General features: G+C 42.9%; 1 protein-coding gene across 8 annotated transcripts in view; it reads left to right on the forward strand.

Moving 5' to 3' along the window:
* The window catches only part of KIZ (kizuna centrosomal protein), a 97,985-nt gene extending 88,778 nt beyond the window's left edge, over nucleotides 1-9,207 (forward strand). For all 8 annotated transcript variants that reach the window (XM_073339793.2, XM_078852372.1, XM_073339794.2 and 5 more), the window contains 2 exons: nucleotides 5,199-5,239; nucleotides 8,917-9,207. In XM_073339793.2, the coding sequence (XP_073195894.1) occupies nucleotides 5,199-5,239; nucleotides 8,917-9,020 (145 nt within the window). In that variant the 3' untranslated portion in view covers nucleotides 9,021-9,207. The remainder of the gene's footprint in view (nucleotides 1-5,198; nucleotides 5,240-8,916) is intronic.
* The last annotated feature ends 10,696 nt before the right edge of the window (nucleotides 9,208-19,903 follow it).

The following is a 19,903-nucleotide window of genomic DNA, read 5'->3' on the forward strand; positions in this document are numbered from 1 at the left end:
AAATAATGATCCAAAACCTTGAAAGTAACCAGTCTTGAGTATATTTATTCTAAATAATTTATCATATTTACACTTATTCACAGAGATACATAAGAGAATGAATGCCTAACTAAGATCTTTGATTAGTGATTTATTGTAACATAATTTTATAATGCTTTTAATCTTTCGAGCTCTTTGCAAAGAAGTAAACATTTTATAAATAATTGATTTCAGGCCTGTATTTCTGACATTGTAGTGTAAGCATGACACATGCAAAACTTACTGTAATGCATTATTTCTAAATCTTAACTGTATGTATCATTAGCTTCTTATGTTGACTAGTCAGGACCTTTTATGAAACTTCTATAAAAAGCAAGTAGATATCAGTTCTATACAGTTGCTGGGACTTTTTTCATTCTCAATTTATGTTTTGTGATTTTGCTGTTAGCAAAGGAAACAGGATGCGCTGGGTGAATATTCATCCCTCCCAGCACATAGCTAGACTTACATGAGCATTGTGCATGGAACTAAGTGGTAGTAGAAAGGAAAAAATTCCCACACACCCTAAACTCACAACTCTTCAGCAGCCACTGTTCCAGCCTATGGTGTGCAATAGCCACCACTGCCCCGCTGAGTCTTTTGTGTCGAGGATTTAAGATATGCCCTAATGCAGATCTGATGGCTCATGATCCCTACACCCCCTCTTCCCCTATGATTCAGGCCCGTTGTGGACTGGCAGAGAGATTCCCTTTACTATACATGGAACATGGAGGCCTTCTCTGCATCCACATCACATGCTCCCCTTACACAGCTCCACCATGGGGTTTAAATGGTCCGGCAGGCCTTGTATGGAATCACTGCACCTGGGTGAATTTCACCCTTTGTGCATCAGTTCTTCCAGGTGTAGTGAGTGAAGGTAAAATGTTCTGCAATCCACTGCCAGCTTGATGACTAGAGAGTCTGGTCTTAAACATATGTTGTCTCATCTTAGATCTTTATATCATAATTCAAATGTGATTGCACTTGGAAGCCTTAGTTTTAATGTAGTCCTGAGTTCTATTATTAATTAAATTACTATTGGATCTAGTTTATAGAAGCAAGATTCATGTCATAATTCTCTGTTTAAGTTTCCATTTATCTTCCTGAAGTACGTTTGTCTGGTTTTTCTTCAGAAATGATCCATTAGAAGTAAACCAACTGTTCTTTTTCATACTTATTAAAAGTACAGAAAAATTTCTTCATCAGCTGCACCTATCTTGAACGAGTTATTTTTCAGGAGGAAATAATAGCTCAGGTTGAAGCTAGTTTTTATTCTAATTCACAGGAAAAAAAAAATGACCGCCCAGGAATGGAGATATTTTGTCACCGCATGGAGACTGGAATTAAGTAGTCAGGCTTACATTTTATCAATGATAAGCTTTTTTAGACATTTTTGAAAAATGAGTAATTTTGGAGAAGGACCACGACTTCATCTCAAGTCATTGTTGGGAAGAAATTCTATACCTGCTATCTCACACTCTGAGGGTTACTAAGAACTGTCTTGTGAAAAAGAAATAATTCTATTTGTCTACCGCACGATATTGTGTCTCAACAATGTTTTTGCAAGATAGATTCGCACAGGCTTCAAGCTATTTTACAAGATTAGCTAATCTATTTCCAGGCATATTTTTATGGAATATCAATGTTGTTATAACTAGGTCCTTTTCAGTTTTGTTTGTTTTTTCTGATGGAACATATTTTTGTTTTCACTTAACATATGGTATAAGGGTTCAACAAGTTCTCTGCCAGAGATGTATCCAGCACAGAAATAAAAGAAAGTTTTCTGTTTTTCACTAAAACTTCTTTGACTTGATTCGCTCTGGTAGAATGTACCAAAGGGAATCTAGACCACCTCTATCGAAATTTTCTTTATGGGGAAAAATATTCTTCTTTAGGAACTTCAAACTTCCTTTTTGTTTCCAGAGCATCTTCCATATAGACCCTTGTCTTAACAGATTAAATAGGCATCAAAATGGGAGATTTGGTCTAGAGAAAAATAGATGCATTTGGATTTGCATTTGGAAGTTAAACTGCTTTTTGATAGAACCTTGACATCACTGGTTCCATGCTGGGATGCATTTTAGAGAAATTGAAGCATGTAGAGAGATATGAGAGTCTATAAATTTGCCTCAACTTATCTCCTTTATAGACCCTTATTGCAATTCTTCCCAAGCAGGTTTGGATGACGACTGTCATAATTGTATTTGCTGATTCCGAATATAAACCTTCTGGAATACAGAGAGCTCTTGTATCTTTTCTCTGCACCGGCCAACATTTAATTTCAGGAGGCTGCTTAGGAAATTAGACTTACCACAGGTTTTCTTTTTGCAACTCTGAATTCAGAACAGTTGGTCGTTCTCCACTGTCCATTCCTCTGGTCTCCCATTTCCTAATGATACCCCAGCCTTTTGTACATGCCAGTGTTTTCATAAAAGACTTTCCAGATTTGTCCCAGAATTCTACCAACGCTCTTCTGATGCCTATTTCAGTAGCCATGTCCCTTGCTGTCCATCCTCTGTTCTACCACATCAAGGCCAAGATCCTGATATGCTGCTGCTGCTCTGTGCCATGTTGCTGGTGGTTTCTGGTCCTAAAGTCAGTGCAATCAGCCATGGGAGAATCATCCCAGTGGGGAGAGATCCTTTGGTGTTTAGAGCCACGTGAGTGACTCAGACACTACTCCTCTCTCTTCTGCTACCATAGAAGGGGGCCAAGATCCTGTGATCGTGGCTTTCCTATAGCCCTGATCATCCCTGGCTACCATATCGTCCCCTTGAGGCCGTTGACAGAAAGCATAACATAGTGCTGGTTTCATGCTGCTTTAAGTTCTGGAAGGGGACCACTGAAACCCAGCTAGCCCAAAATTTGGGGAAAGTAAAGGCCAATTTTCCATCCACACAACTGAGCTGTGCAGTGTGATCCTCCGGCATACTCAAGGATGTGGGTCCAGGTGATCGGTTCTGTCTTGTATGTATTTGGGGCTGGGCCAGACAAAAGAAGCCAGGCACAGAGGTATCCTGAACTCCCTACCCTGGTGGAATAATAATCAACCCTCACTTATTGGTAATGGAAGATGAAGAAGCAGACTGACTGTAAACAGCAGCTATCAACTGATGATTTTGCTTTGCTGAAATACATGAAAGATTAAATGGTTCTCGCACAGTCGGTCACAGGAGCCACTTCACTCAACAACAGCTGGCAACTGATTCTATCCCAGGGAAAAAACGATGCTGCAACCAGAACAGCATCTCCTGAAATCCATTTCTGGAGCCTGAATCTGTAAGGTGTCGAGTGCCTCCTTGAGATATGCCGCGGACTGTCAACTCCTAAACTAAATGTTGAATTGAGGGTGCTCAGCACCTTGCAGGACTGAGCCCTCAGCCCCAGATTCAGCCCCTTTTCAGCAATGTGTGCAGACCACTTAAAGTAAAAGGGACTTGAGCATGTGCTTAAAGTTAGGCACATCTTTTAAGTTCATTGCCAGAGGAATGGGGATGGCCATCAGCGTAAGTGCTTTGTTGAACTGGAGCTGAGGTTGTAAAGTTGAATGTCTAATGAACCTCACCTTGAGGGCAAAATGTGGTACTGTTTGCTTTGTGTGTGCAAGAGTTTTTTAAATTCATGACTAAGGGTCTCTAATGGATTTCGTTTGAATGGTGTAAAATGGTAAGATTAATACTGTAAGATTAATAAATTAAAATAATTTGCTTCAACAAGATGTATTGACTGTTTGGTAATGAAACAGGTTTTTAACATTTGTAATATACAACATATATATGAATGTAAACTCGTCAGTTTAATATTTTGGTTGAACTTTAACTGAGACATTTTTAGTGAGGACAGTTAGCGTATTGTAGACTTAGGATTTTTGCCCATGTTCAACAGAAATATAAAATAACCTATTACACAACACAACATATTTCTTTTACTTAAAAGGGTAAAACACGTTATCGCTGGAGTGTAATTAAACTGCTCTCTTGCTTGTCAGTTAAGTTTATCTTTTCAGTTGTTCGTTAGTAGATTGTAGTAAATGTAGCCCATGTCCTTGAGCCCTTACTCACTAATGGGATTATTTGCTTGAGTGAGAATTTGCAGTGTCAGCCTCTGTAATTAAACAGAGAAATGTGTAAAATAGTTTAAAAAAAAATGTAAAGGAATATTCAGAGATTATTTGTACAAATGTTTTGACATTTAGGATCTTTCACTGACTTTCCTGTGATAGTTATTAGAATATTTCTTTTAAACCCTTGGCTTTAAATCATTCTCTTTAGGATTTCTCTCTCTCTCTCTCTCTTTTTTAATGGAATACAACAGGTGTATAAAATCTCAACTTAATTGATATAAGAATAAGTCCTGTTTTAACTGTCGCGAGGGTTTCAAATTGACATCTGTTTATATTTCAACAGTTTGAACAGCCATATCACAAATATCTCCTATTCAACCTTCCTTATGAAAACCAACTGAAAAGCTATTTTTTAGTGTTTATCACAGGATTGTTAATATAACCGTTAATTCTCTTACATCATTGCCCCCTACATGATTATTTCACAGCACCAACACAATACACATGCTGCACACAAAAGATCAAAATGATTCCAGCTTGTTTGAGAAAGTGAAAAGGGTTTGTGATGCTCTAGACACAAGATCAGTCATTTAACAGAACAGAATTGCAACTGCATATGCATCAAGGTAGATCAAAGGCGGCTGAAAGGCTGCTCATTTACATAGGGACATGGGTGATGCTATGGGAACCCAGTAGCTAAGTTCTAAGAACAGTTTTGGAAATAAGGAAATTTGGTGGGGATTGTTTTTGTTTGATTGTTTTTTTTCTTTACCGTCATGTATTTTTAAAAGCGTAAAGGTTCCGTGCACAGCAAGGACATTCAGGGCCAAATCCTCAGCTGGGTAAATCAGTGTTGATTTCAATGGAGCTATTCTGGTTTACTCCAGTTGATGATCTAGCCCTGAATGTCATTGCTGTGCATGAAACTTTACCATCCTGTGTTCTAAAATGCCTTGAACCCTTTATTTTTGTTTTTTTAATCCAAAAAAATAGAGATGCAGTTATAGAACTTAAAAAATTTACTATCTTAACTTGGATAGAAGATTTGACTTGATTCCTAAACTTTTAATGCTGTTTTACCATCTTCTGAATATGTAAATATCACTTTGTTTTGCAGGAACACAAGCAAAAGGAGAATAACCACTATAAAATCCAAAGGTGAGAAACAAATATTATGCTATTTAGAAACGTCTTTCTCAATGTAATGTATATTGTATATGCAAGCCAAAGTAATGAATCTGCACCATGGATAAGGGGGGACATGATAAAACTATATAAATTGATCAATAATATTGAGAAGGTGGATCAGGAGCTTCTGTCTACCCTGTCTCATAACATAGGAACCAGAGAATCAGGGGGTAGCTGTGTTAGTCTGTATCCAAAAAAACGAGGAGGAGTCTGGTGGCACCTTAAAGACTAACAGATTTATTTGGGCATAAGCTTTTGTGGGTAAAAAACCACTTCTTCCAATGCAACCAGAGGAGATTCAATGAAATTGAAAGGTGGCAACTTCAAAACCAGTAAAAAGAAATAATTTCTAATATAATGCATAATTAAGCTGTGAAACTCTTTGCCACAGGATGTGGCTGAGGCCAAAAACTTGGCAAGATTCAGTAAGGATTGGACATTTATATGGATAACAAGAATGTCCTGAGTTATAAAAGTTAATGCTAACAAAAAGTTAATGCTAACAAATTTTAAAGGAGTATTAAACCTCCTGTATCGGGGTGTACGTCAATCACAGATCTTTTACCCTGAACAGACCTGGACTGCTCCCAGCTTCTGGCAGCAGGGCTGTTTTGGATGCAGTCTAAGACTCCACTGAACATGCCCAAGTCCCTGCCCTGGAACCAGATTGAGGATCAGGAAGATCCCAGACTTTGTACTACTCTCGAGGGTTGCATTTCAGCAACAAAATAAAACAATCCGTTTCCATGTGCCAGCTCACAACTGAACACGTAAATCCGATGTAGAATTGCCAGCAATGTATTGAGCTATTTCCGTAGCTGTGTGCACAAATGTATGTGCGCAATGGTGCATCTTTGCATGTGCAAGTGAGCTTCCTTTTTATAGACGCGTTGCACAATGAATGCCTTATTCTCCTCTAATGTCAGTTGTGCACCAACATAATTCCACTGCCTTCGGTTGAGTTACCCCAATTTGCCCTGCTGTAAATGAAAGGAGTTTCGGGACCTGAGTGTTTTGCATCTGGAGTCCACCTTTACTGGCCCTCTAGTCCCTAACCACAGAGAACATATTTTGGAATGGGCCATCTGTGCTGTGATGGGGATGCTGTTGACGAATCCTGATTTGAAGAGTGCTGAAGACTCCCATCACCGTGCTAGGCTGGTGACTCCCCCGCAATGGAGCGGAAAGGCCGCGAGTGCCAGTTTGTGGAGTTTAGGCTAGGGAAGCTGGGTGATTTGCCCCCATTGTGGCACCCACAGTTGAAGAGGTGAAGCATCAGACCCCTAAGCCGCTGGAGTCAGGGGTCTATGAGGAAGGGAATAGCCTGCAGGAATTGTGGGCAGTAGATGGTTTGTATTTTTGATTATTGCCCAAAGCACTAAGAGCTCTGAGGCCTTTTTAATAGAATGAATGAGTTAAAGTAAAAGTATGTGGAGGCCATTTTCCTTTTCCCTGCTCCCGTTGCCCCGGGCAATATGGCTGCTGAGATCAAGCAGCCGCCACCAGAAGCCCATCTGGAGTGGAGGATTGCACAAGAGAGAGGGTCAAGCTGAAATGTTACTGCACACACTGGCTGTGCTAACTTGTGCCACTTTACACACAAGGCTGGAAGGGGAAGAACCTGGTGGAGCATGGATGAACCCCCATGGGGCTCCTGCAGAGGGGCTTCTGTGCAACTGGGAAGAGGAGGAGGAATGTGCCATGGAGGTAGCAGCCTCATGTCCATGTTTCTCCTCCCCCAGCTGGTTTCTCCTGCTGTAAGCTGTCTCCTATGCTTGCAGAAGTAGACAGGAGCTTTTAACGCTATATTAAGACATTGCCAAAGTCAGTAGGGCCAGAATTTGTCCCATCTTCTCCTCCTAGCTTTTTGTAAAGTCCATGTCGCTTTCCTGTTTATCGTTTTAAAAACAAAATGCTTCCATGCTCTTTTCCTATTAAAAATATTCACAGCAGCAGCCAGACCTGCATTCATGAGCAACCCTCCTATAACATGCCGGCACAGACAAATGTTAGGGGGGAAAGGTTATTACATGGCATTCGTTAGAATGAAAGATAATGAGTTAAAATTATTAAACAAAGAGTTGACAAGTCCCCAGCTTGAACCAAATCTTTGTCAGCATTTCTCCAGCATTTCCCCTTTTCCTGTATTTTTCCCCCCACATTTTTAAACTTGCAGTAATGCTCATGTTTTTCTCTTTAGCACTGAAATGAGTGAATTCACTTCAGAATTAAAATGCTCCTCTCGCTATTATTTTATGTAAATTTCTTGCTACACTTGCTAATTCCCAAAATCATCTGTGTTTAAATTGTTTCTCTGGTATATTTCTATTTGATCCTGCAGGAAAATGGTGGTACTTTATTTGTGACATCACTGCCATTTCCATGCCAGCTCTGTGATGTCAGTGTGATGGTGACTTCACTTCAGGGTCGAGTAGATAGAGAAAGTGGAGTGTAACAGACAAAGCTCCTATTCAGTCAGACTGCAGATGTCAAGTAAATTGCTTTGAGTGGAAATATTTTATCAAACTACCTTGCGCAACAATGAAGTGGGACTTTCTAAATCAGCGTGCAGTATTTGTGCACAACAATCCAATTAACAAATAACAAGCCTTGTAAGCTACACAGTGTGTTGGAAATTCATACCTAAGAGTATAATACCAACTGTACCTATATAATGAGCCTAATACAGTGATGGGTTCTAAATTAGCTGTTACCACCCAAGAAGGAGATCTTGGAGTCACCATGGATAGTTCTCTGAAAATTTCTGCTCTATACCCAGCAGTGGTCAAAGAGTCTAATGGTATGTTAGGAACTGTTAGGAAAGGGATAAAAAGTACAACAGAAAATATCTGAATGACACTATATAAAATCCATGGTACGCCCACATCTTGAATACTGCTTGCAGTTCTGGTTGCCCCATCTCAGAAAGGATACAGTGGAACTAGAAAAGGTTCTGAGAAGAACAACAAAGATGATCAAGGTTCTGAAACAGCTTCCATATGAGGAGAAACTAAAACGATTAGGGCTGGTCAACTTAAAAAAGAGACAGCTAAGGGGGGGGGGGAATACGATAGAGGTCAAGATAAAATCATGAATGGTGTGGAGAAAGTGAATAGGAAAGTGTTATTTACTCTTTCACACAATACAAAAACCAGGGGTCAGCCAATGAAATTAATAGGCAGCAGGTTTAATACAAACAAGAGGAAGGACTTGGTCACACAACATGCAACTGACTGTGGAACCTATACTTTTGGCATCACAACATCCCATGGCAATAACCGAGTTCAAACGAGAACTAGATAAGTTCATGGAAGATAAGTCCATCAGTGGCATCCCCTGCTCGGGGGGTGAGACCTAGACCTAGACCTAGAAGCTGGGAGTGGATCACTCCAAAATTGCCCTGTTCTGTGCACTCTCCCTCATGCGCTGGTACAGGCCAATGTCACAGACCGGGTACTGGGCAAGATGGACTATAGTCTGATCCAGGATGACAGCTCTTACGTTCTTATGAGTTACATAGCATTTCTGAAAAGCTGTTGTCTGTCCTAATTCTGATCTGCTGCGTGAAAGCTTTCTATAGTGTGTGTGAATACATGGTTGCATAAAAACATTTTGATTTATTATTTGCTTTAATTTTTTTCTCCTAGCTTTCTGGGGTGAGTCTGATGACAGCAACTCAGAAATTGAAGCCGCTTTGCGTCCACAAACCCATGATACATATGCCGATGAATTTGATGACTTCTATGACTAACGTATTTAACACGTGCTTAGGCGGGAAAATGTAAGCTGTATTCTCTTGCAGAAACTGCAGTTTTATTCTGTGTGTTTGGGTCCGTATTTCTGCAATGTATCTAATATCTTGTTTGTTTGGCCATATAAATGTTGAACAAATAATGTTCCATGTCTCTCTTTGCTTGCATACATGTGTTTTTATTAAATACATTTTAAGAAATATTTTGAATTCAGACAGATCTCTTTAAAGTTGTCCATACTTTTTAAACAAAAATCAGCTGATGAGAATGTGTGTGTCAGTGGTTGGCTGTTCCCCACGGATGGAAGGAAGGTGATGGTATCTCTTTAACTATCTGTGTGCTATTATCATCAGACTCAGTTCTAGTCCCTATTATTATTCCGGATGTTTTGGACTTTTTTTTGAGGTAACATTTTTTTGTGGGGGTTGGGAGTTGGATCAGTCTGTGTTCTGTCACATCTCTTCCTCTGACTGTGGGTCAGAGCCAGTTCGCCGTCAGCATCTCTCCCAGCCCACATCTATGACTTCCCTGCTGGCCCACAATGCAAGGCAATGTGCAAATACATAGAGTAAGATATGATCCCCTTGTTAAAAAGAATATTCACAAGAGAGTTTGACACACATTAGGAGGGTGGGAGGACAATGGGCACGGTAAAATAAAAACGAATGTGAGATAACTCACACTAATTACAAAATGTAGCGGATTCTGTCCCGGTCATGGATTTTTAAAACCTGTTTATAAGCTACTTTTTAAAAAAAGGCAAGAAGAGATTGCTGGAGAGGTCAGATGGAGGGGAGGGGAGAGGAAAGGAAAGGAGTTGGCAGAGGATGAATAGGTAGGAAAGAGAGAGGGTGGAGCGGAAGGGTAGAGTGGTGCGCTGGGACAGGGACGGGCAAGAGGAGGGGGAGGGAAGGGTGGAGATAAAGATTAGTTTGAAGACTGGGGGCAGCGTGGTGAGGTAGGAGGGAACGTATGATCTCGGTAAGAAACATGTTCAATACAGCAGTAAAATCACCCAATGGTGGAGAATGGGACCCTGTGGTTAGTGGATGGGGGTTGTAATGGCCTACCTCTCCTTGGTTTCTTCCAAAAGCTGACCTCAACCAGAGAGAGAGAGTTGGGAGATGGTGCAATTTCCATCAAAGATGGAGAGCTGGGTCCGATCTGCCCATCACTGGGGGAGGGGGAGGATTTGATCCTTGTTCTGTATTTGCCAAGAAAACAGTATCCTAGTGACTGAATCAAGCCTCTCTTATTCAGGAAAGTTACAATCCATACAGCATGTTTCTGGGACTATATTACCTAGAACTTGCTTTTGCAAATTCTTGTTGCAGTCCTGAATGCAAAAAACATTTTTTTCTGATGATTTTACATATTTTAACATTAAAAGAGTAAAGAGCAAATTGTGCTTAAAAAGCATTCTCAACGGGTGTGCGTACGCTTTGCAGGGCAGTCTGTCTGTTTGATCTTTACCTTATTCTGAGACAGTTCAAGAAGAAGAAATGCATATGTACATTTCTAAAATAGCAGATTTCTAAATAGAATGGCATTTCATTGTGGCAAACCTTTGAATTTCTGTTTCCACTTGCTTTGTAAAATTCAGGCTGCCATAGTTATGTGGCCATCCCAGTAATTGGATGACTCCAGAAGCTTCATGCATTTTTAATTTTCTTCTTGAATTCCTTTTATCTGAAACTGTTAATTAAACATGAGATTTTTCTAAGAAAGAAACTCAAACTCAAATTAAAGAATCTGTCCATAAATATGATAGGTTCAGAAAGAAGAAGCACGCCTCCAGTTAAACTCTGCTGAAAAGCAGTTCTGCATATTTGAACTTACTAGCTTCCAGTAGCCCAGTTGTTGTTTAGGGTCAGTCCACTCAAAAACAATCAAAGAAAAAATTCCTAGTGCTTTGACTTGAATAGTACAAAACAGCTTTGGTCAGAAATCTGCCATAAAAGGTCTTGGGCAAAGAGTGAAAAATATTTACAATGTTTTTAAAAAAGCAGGTTGACTTTTGAAAAGAAACTCAGACCTTATATAGAGTTATGATTTTAAGTGTGATGTTAGCACATGTTGGCTAACACCTGGTAACTAACATGTTTGAAAAGTCTAACGTAGACAAAGGACACTGCCTTTAAAATGCACTAAACGGGTTGAGTCACTCCCTCCACGCTCACACCCAGGGTTTGAGTTTGATTTGACCAGTTTAGCATGTATTAATAGCCCTGGGGCCAATCTTCAACTGGTGTAAATAATCATGGTTCCATTGCTGGAGCTAGGTTGGTTTACACCAGTTTAGGATCTGCCACAGTGTACCTCCCCTATGCTAGGCTTTTCAAGAGTGTTACAATGTGCTCACATCACATCTTTAAATCCTACTCCAGCCAAATTCTTAGGGTGTGAGTCTGAACTGGCAGCGGTGCAGTGAGGTTAGCGCAATGTCAGTTTGCCAGCGCGTGGCATTTTATCACAAGTCTTGCAATATTTGGTGGGTTTTTTTTTTTTAAAGCCCCAGCTCCTGAAATCAAGATTCACAGCTACTTAGCTTGTAATCTCTTTAGGGCAGGGACTGTCCTTGTTCTTCTAGGTTTGTACAGCACCTAGCGCACAGGGTCTTTGTCCATGATTATGCTAATACAAACAATAATAATATCAGAAGAATCTCCTCTTCCATTTAAAAAAAACAGAAAGTTTCTGGTCCCCAGGGTGGCAGAGAAAAGCTGGAAAAGGGGACATGAATGCAGCCGAAAGGCTCGGAAACTAGAAGGCAAAAAAGAACCCTACGTGTATTATTTGGCTTACAAACCATGACTTTTTTTTATCTCATGATGTTTTTAGGGCCTGATGCATGATGACTGAAGGCCTGCAGCTGGCAAGGATGCAATATCTCAATACAAACTCTTCCCTAGTCTATAATCAATTTATAAATAGAGGGTGGACCACTTGATGATTCCCTGTTCTGTTCATTCCCTCTGGGGCACCTGGCGTTGGCCACTGTCAGAAGACAAGATACTGGGCTAGATGGACCTTTGGTCTGACCCAGTATGGCCGTTCTTATGTTCTTATTTGAACCCTCTTTATACCAGGCCACTGATAAGTGTTGTGAGCTGCTTGAGCTGCCTGAGAAGGGGATAAATAAAGAATGTACTAGAAATCCAAGTGTGAACTGGCAATGCAGTGAGCAGTGCTGGTTGGGGAGGAGGTGTACTCAGGACTCAATCCTCTCACCAGCCTCCACAACTGGTGGTTCTTTGGAATCTCCAGCACTTAAAATTGCCTTCCCTGGTGAATTCCCCGCACCGCGGCTTAGGCTGGGGATCAATAAGGACAAGGATATGTAGTTTCCACCTCCTTGCACCGGATTGGTTGAGTCTGGCCCAGTCCCTGCAGAAGTTGCCTCTGTTTTCCAGCAGCTGGAGGGCTCTCATTAAAGAACTGTTGGAGGCTTTAAACCAGCAACCCTAAAATGCCAGGCTGGATAGCAGATTCAAAGCTCTGCCACTTAAGCCATCTATCGTGGACATGAGACTGGAAAATCTGTGCGCTTGTCTGCAGCACGCAGGGGGAAAAACAAGGGAAAGGGTGGTGATGGAGACCCAGAGAATTATTTTAAAAACAGCCCATGGACTGTGGGAAAATCAGTGAATCAAACAGCTTGAGAACTATGCAAAAGCTTCTGAATGATCAGAAGTTTCGGGGATGAAAGATGCTAACACAGCGGGTGGTGATTATACAAAAGGAAACCCCTGCTCTGCCCCATCTGGATATTAAGGATAATCCTGTATGTCTCAAAGCTTGCTACCATCTTCCAGCAAGAAGCCTACATCCAGAGGTCCTATAATTCTCACTCTCGCTGCTTCTCAGGGTAGGGAACAGACAACACTTTATTAGTATTTCCTGAGCTGAGCGCTACATATCAGCCCATTGGCTGCAGTGGGCTTTGGCTCAGGACCCAGATGAGAAGAATACCGACTGTAGTAATGTAAAAGAGTCTCCTGAGGTTTGTCTCCCAGAGGGTGGGAAAACCTGACCATGCCCAGTCACTTGCTCTGGGAGGCTTCTGCACAGGCCCTAGTTCCTTACTTCTTGCACAGGGTCCTTACCGCTTGGGAGCCTGCTTCTGTCTTTGGGAGTTCACTGCACTCCCCGTAGGGTCAGGGTGAAGATCTCCTGGATGGGAGTTTCTCCTGTGGCTCCAGGAGTCACTCCAGCAGTCTCCAGCTTGGCAATTCTGCTCCTTCCCCCACCAGCTGAAGAGCTTGTCTAAGAAGACAAGAAGGTATATGAAGTGGGTGGGGAAATGGCCAAAGCACACGCTCTTGACAAACCAGGAACAGTTAACACCTGCCGAGATTTGGCTGAACACTTCATTTTGAGGCTACTGAAGAAATAATGGACCTATGACGAAGTCCACCTTGAGTTTTCTACCTATGCAGTGGAATCAATTCAAAAATATTACTAGAAAGAAGAAACTCCATGGTATTGCACCTGTCCAGTACAAAAGAGTTGAATCCATGAACATCTCCAGTGCTGCAGTGAAGAAGATGCTGTCTCATACTTGCGCACAGAATGACTTCACTGCACACCTTACAGGAAAAATGCTCCAGCGTGTAAAGAATTGCATAGCACAATGAAGCTGCTGCCTTACACTGTTCAGTGGAATTTCTTCATCGTTCCCATGAGGAGGCTGACACTAAAATTATCTTGCATGCCATCAGTGTCACAGGGAGAGGTACTACTAAGCTCTAGATTTGGCCCAAGACACAGACATTCTAGTGCTTGCTGTGAGATGCTACCCAAGGCTTCCACCAGATTGTTTTTGTTCCTGCTGCTGAGGAACAGAATCACTGTCTGTTCCTCTGAGATGTCCCTATCACCCGAGACATTAAAAGACACCGCACTGCCAGGGTTCCATGCCTTTTCAAGGATGTGACGCTACTGGAAAGACCAAAGTCTCTTACTGGCAGGCACTTGATGCAGTCTCTGAAGACCCTCTCCGCACTCTGAAGGCGCTCACAATGGCTCAGACCATCACTGATGAGATCATAAATGCACTGGCGGTGTTCATATGCTGAGTTTACCATTTGAAGACCAACATTATGACACTTGCAGAGCTACATCAGTGGATGTTTTCCAAGAAGCAGACAAATGGAGAAAACCAGCCACTGTCAAGGGGTGCATTTATACCGGCTATCAAGGGGGCAAATTGTCAAACAGTGGATTGGCTTTGGGATGACTGAGCACATCCTATCCTATCAGGCATGGATGGGTCTTGGAGGATGGACTGATCACACCAGTTGTGTGAAACACCATGCACTTCTTAATCAACCTCCAGCTAATCAAATGGTCGTGTGCAAAGACCAGATGCTCACCAGCTCACAGATGTTTGGCCAGCAGCCTGCCCGGTATGGAGATGTGCAGGTGCAGCGTAGATGAGGATCAATGTGACAACGCATCTAACAGTGACCCAAGACAGAGAAAACACTGATGATGAATTTGATGAATAAATGTATCAGTCCTACACAGCAACGACAACTTCCCTAGTGTTAGCCAAGATCAATGTCTTTTTGAGGTAAGCAATACATCACTATGCTAAAGTAAAATTTTAAAAAATGTTGATTTTTTTAAAAAACCTTTTCTTGACTGTATAGATCTACATCATTATTCTGGGTTTGTCATGCTTGGTGCCACAGTGTCTGTGGGGAAAAAGGCCTTTTGAATGAAACTCAACTCGACCCATTTCTGACGCTGCTATGTTGTCAAAATCTCCACCAACCGGAGGACCTGGAGGAGGGAGCCAGGAGAGGGAGTGGGGAGTGAGTCCCTCCCGCCACACATAAGTGGGTGACACCATTGAAATGATGAGTGTGTCGATTTTTATAGATCAAAGGACACCTTCCTCACCTTTCGATCAGTACCTTGCCCACGAAATGAGATTGGCTACTAGTCCGGGAGCATAATGTAATACATTTGAAATGTCGGGCAGGATGAAGGGGCAGTGTGGGGAAGAAGGTGCAAAGAGGTTTATGCTAATTGCAGATGAGGCAGAGTGGAGGTGGCGGAGGATCTCACAATAGGAGGTGAATGATGAGATCATCACTGTGGCTCTGACCCCTTTACACTGAGCAAAAGGCCCCGAGTAACAGAAAAGGACTCTAAATCCAGTGAGGGCAGAATTTCCCCAGGATGGGCACTGGGGAAGACAGCCTTCCACGGACGCATCAGGGAGGGGATACAGGCTCATATGCCTGCCCAAATTTGCGGGTTGGCTTGTACTGAGCATGCTCAGTAACATCTGCTGAAGCCTAGGGTGACCACGTCCCGTTTAGGCCGTGACAGTCCCTTTTTTAAGCCCTCTCCTGGCTTTTTTTGGCCAAAGTAGGCATTTGTCCTGTTTGCTCTTGCCAGCTGATGATCCTTGGGCTAGCCCCAGGTGGTGTCCGGTTTCCCCTTTTGGGAAATATGGTCATCCTACTGAAGCCACTGCCCTCACTCTGCCCCGCCCTGCCCCCCTGAATCAGTAGGTATGGGTCAGCTCTGCTTACAGTTCTGGTGTAGGGGGCGTGCATGCTGGGGCTAGAGCTTCTAGCACTGCAGAGAATGCAGGCAGTGCTTTGGCCCATAGACAGGCTTTGTACTATAGACAAGCCCCCCAGAGCTGTCTAAATTACACTGGGGGCTGCTGACCTTATCTTTCCCCCCTAGGCAGCACTATGTCAGCAGGAGAGTTGCTCCCGCCTCTCGCGGAAGTACATCTCTGCATTGGAGCGTCTTCACTTCAGTGCTACAGCGGCGCAGCTGCATCAGAGCAGCTGCGCCGGTACCCCATTTCAAGTGTAGACCTGCCCTCAGGCCCTGAATCTCCATACCATGTCACCCAGCTGTTAGATTACCAGTAAAAACAACACCCGTGTTTTCCCCTTCCAGCCTGGGTTCAGTAGAACCTTTACATGACACCGTTTGGTGAACTAGAATGCAAATACCAGACCCCTGGACCTCTATAGCCCTGATCCCAACTGGCATCAATAGGTTCTTGGGTCACAGGTCTCCCTGGTCTCTGCCCCATGTCACAACTGTACCCCTTCTTGGGATGGGAGTGGCAGGGGCCATCAACACAAGAGCCAGCTCCTGGGCTGGTTGTGAGGCCCATCACCACTGGGCACACTGGACCTCCTTTCTCTCACAGCCCTCGCTTCCTGCCTCCAAGCAGGCTGGGGTGTGCTCTGCAGGAGAGAGGATCCAGCCACTCCACACCTTTGTGGGTGTGGAAGCCTTTTCTGACACCATCCCAGCAGAACCACTGTGCCCCATACAAATACAGAGTCCTCCGCTAGGGTAGTCAACTTCTGGACGACAGACTGTATATAGGCAACTCTTTTCTAAATGGATAGAAGTAACCTTTTGACCAAATTTTCCAAACACAGGTAGGCACTGTCCTACAAAAGTGTCCATGGGCTAATTTTACCCATGCAAACCAGCACAAAAATCCGGTAATTGCACAGGCAAAGGAGTTATACACACAAATCCAGTAATTGCACTGAAAGTCTGATGCTCTAATGCAGCTTTTTGTGAGCAGGCCGGGTATACATCCTTTTTTGCAAACACACCTGTTGTGGGTGCCTTTAAAATTTGGTCTTAAACCATTAAAACCTAGACAGTGATTAAATGTCTGGACAAGATGTTTCTGTAGTGGCATAGTAATTTCTCCAAAAATAATTTAGCAATGTCATTTAGTCGTGTATAAGCTGCAGCAATCTATTATACTTTTTTGTATAGTACTTTCCCTTAGATGAGTGGCATACAGCTTTAAATCTGTTATGGCTGTAAAGATTGCAATCCTACTGTCCATCAGCATCATCTGTCATAATCTTTGGGCTGCCAGTATGACAGCTGTGAAAGTGTAGACTAAAGATGACTGGCAGAATGTTTTACATCTAATGAGTTTGGGCACAATAATAGTATCATAAATAATTCTCTAGAGGAACTCGGCTCTCACTTGAATTCCAAAAGTGAGATATTGCCTTATCAGGATCTCACAGAGCCATCTGTCATCAAATATTAGTCTTTTTGTCAATGACTGACCTGGACTGAGAGAATGGAAAACACCTAAGTGTGGAAGTGAATGCACTGCCTCATTCAGAGAGATTTAAAATGGAGTTACATCCCGGAATCAGTGATTTCAAGGTGATTCTGAAAGTGCTAAAAACTACAAAACTCCGCCAAACCACGTTGTGTCAGATCTCCACTGCAGAATGCTAATGAGACTGTCGCCAGATGAGTTTCGGTCTGACGTTCCCTGGAAATTATTTAGCAGCAAAATCTTTGGGTCGCATTGTTTGCTGGCACCTTTTTAATAGATTTGCTATGGTGCATAAAAATTAATAACTACAGCTTAAGGACAGTGTAAAACCAATGTAGCGAGGAAGTATGAGCCAGTAGTTAGAGGACTAAAGTCTTTGGTTCAAATGTTTGCTCTGCTACAGACTTCCGACGTGACCTGGGGCAAGTCACTCAAGCCCAGATCCTCAACGGTCTTTCAATGGGAATTAGTCTCCTGAAGATCTCTAAGGATCTTGGCCTTAGCCTCACTGTGTCTCAGGGCAAGTCTACACTTAAAACGCTGCTGCAACGCAGCTACTCCTACGCTCCCGGCAGTGTAGTTAATCCACCTCCACGAGAGGAGGTAGCTATGGCAACAGGAGAACCCCTCCCATCAACATAGCGCTGTCTACACCAGGGGCTAGGTCAGTGTAACTGCGTCGCTTGGGCGGGGGTGTGGATTTTTCATGCACTCTCCACCCTCCCCCGAGTGATATAGTTATACCGATGTAAGCTTGTAGCATTGGCTTGGCCTCAGTTCCCATCTGTAAAATGGAGTAATATTACTTCCCTACTTCACAGGGGGGTAGTGAGAAAAAAATATATTAAAGATTAAGATATACTCAGATATTAGGGTAATGGCAACCATATAAATACCTTAGCTAGATAAGTACGTTCATCTTGTTGCTTTTGTTCACAAACTATCCTATATTTTATTGAGGGAAAAAATTGTCATTCAAAAGGCCTGTTCGTAGCAGCATATGTTTCATTTTGTTCCTCAGCTGGTGTAATTCAATATGGTGCTACTGAAGTCAAGAGCGCTACACCAGTTTACACCAACTGAGAGATCTGGCCCAAGTGGAAACCAATTAGACCACCTAGTGAGGAAAAAGGAAGGGGGGGAGAGAGGATAGGATTAAGCTAATTTGTTCTATGTGATAAGTACACTAATTTCTAGGAGTAGTAGCGCTCCAATAACATGCTTCAGTGAGGGTACATTTTTGAAGGAACAGAGGCCTATTTTTACCTCACACAACAGATGTTGTACCAATCTGAGGTTACTGAGAAACCTATTCAAGTCACAGATTTTAAAACAGAGATATACTCATACATGGTTTAATATCATAGCTAACTGAAGCTATGAATAATGAGAAGTACAAGATGGGGTTAATTTGTTTTACTGTAAATACCTACAGTTCTTTCCTTCCCGCTCTCCCTTCAATCAGTGTAGATGACTCAATACCCAGTACTGAGATTATTTTTATTAACGTTTCCCCAGAACTCTTTCTTACATCCTCACCACTGTCATTGCCCTAATTGTAACCCTTCTGCCCATCAGAGTTGGCAGCAACAAGGGCCGGGTTCAATATCTAGGGGATCCATTCCAATAACACAGTGCAAACCGGCTCGAGCCCCCACCCAGTGACCTGGGACAAATATATACCACCCCCGCTGGGCACCTCCAAGAGACAATACTTCCCCTCTCGCAAGCACATAGTCTGAGTGTAGCAAAAAGCCTTTTAATAACAGAGAGAAACAATGTGGCATTATGTTGGGGAAACACCACCAACAGGATTCATAACACAACCCATGAGCAAAAAAAACCCACCCCAAGCAAATTGGGGCATGCCCCTTTCCCTTTGGTTCTTGAGTCCAGCAACCCCAAATCACCCAAAGTCCCAAAAGTCCAATGACCCAAAAGTCTCTGTCCCTGGTTAGGGCAGCCCCAGACTTTGAAAGTTTATCTGTGGAGCTTTACCTCCCAACCTGGGTGGAGATGGGACAGGGGTAAGAGGCACCTTACATGATCTGAAGCTGACTGCCCCACAGCTCCATAGGCCTCTGCTCTGCCAGCCACCCCACGAACTCCTCCGCTCCGCTCCGCGGCCCACAAGCAGCTCCCACCGTCCCACAAACTGCTCCACCAGCCTGTCCACAAGGCACTCCAGCCGTCCGGCAAACTGCTCCACAATATATCTTCAGGCTCCCCCACTACTTAACACAACACTCAGTGATTTCAGCTCTTAGTCAGTTCAGCTCTTTGGTGAATTCAGCTTGTAGTAGGGGAGCCTCAGTGCTGGTGTACTGTTAGCCCAAAGTGAGCTTAGCAGCCTGTAACTAGACTCCTAATGAAATCAAAATTAGCTCTGATATTCTACAGTGGAGAGAGGAGGAAGTGCAATTAGCATGTAAGGCCCTCACCAAGGGGCCCATGCCACCAAGTGTTAATACTTGTCCCCAGCCTCTCTCAATTTACAGAGTTTTGGAACCCATAACCCTTGCGTAGTGAGTGCCCCTTAGTTGATGGTGAGTCCCTCCATCATAACAAAGGGCCAAGTACAGTTCCAAGCACAGTTCCCATAATCAGGGTAATAACAATTTATTCTTCCTGCCCCAATAACAGAGACACTGGGGATCCCACAGCAGCCAAAGTGACCATTTGGGCAGCTATGGCCTCATTCTAGGCGGGGTGGGTGTGCCTATGCAAATGAGATCGGCCCCTGAAGTTCTTTTCCACGACTTGCCACACCTCACCACCAGATGTCAGGGTGGAGCTCAT

The sequence above is a fragment of the Lepidochelys kempii genome, chromosome 3 (genome assembly GCF_965140285.1).
Source record: "Lepidochelys kempii isolate rLepKem1 chromosome 3, rLepKem1.hap1, whole genome shotgun sequence".
In the NCBI taxonomy this organism is placed as follows: Eukaryota; Metazoa; Chordata; order Testudines; family Cheloniidae; genus Lepidochelys; species Lepidochelys kempii.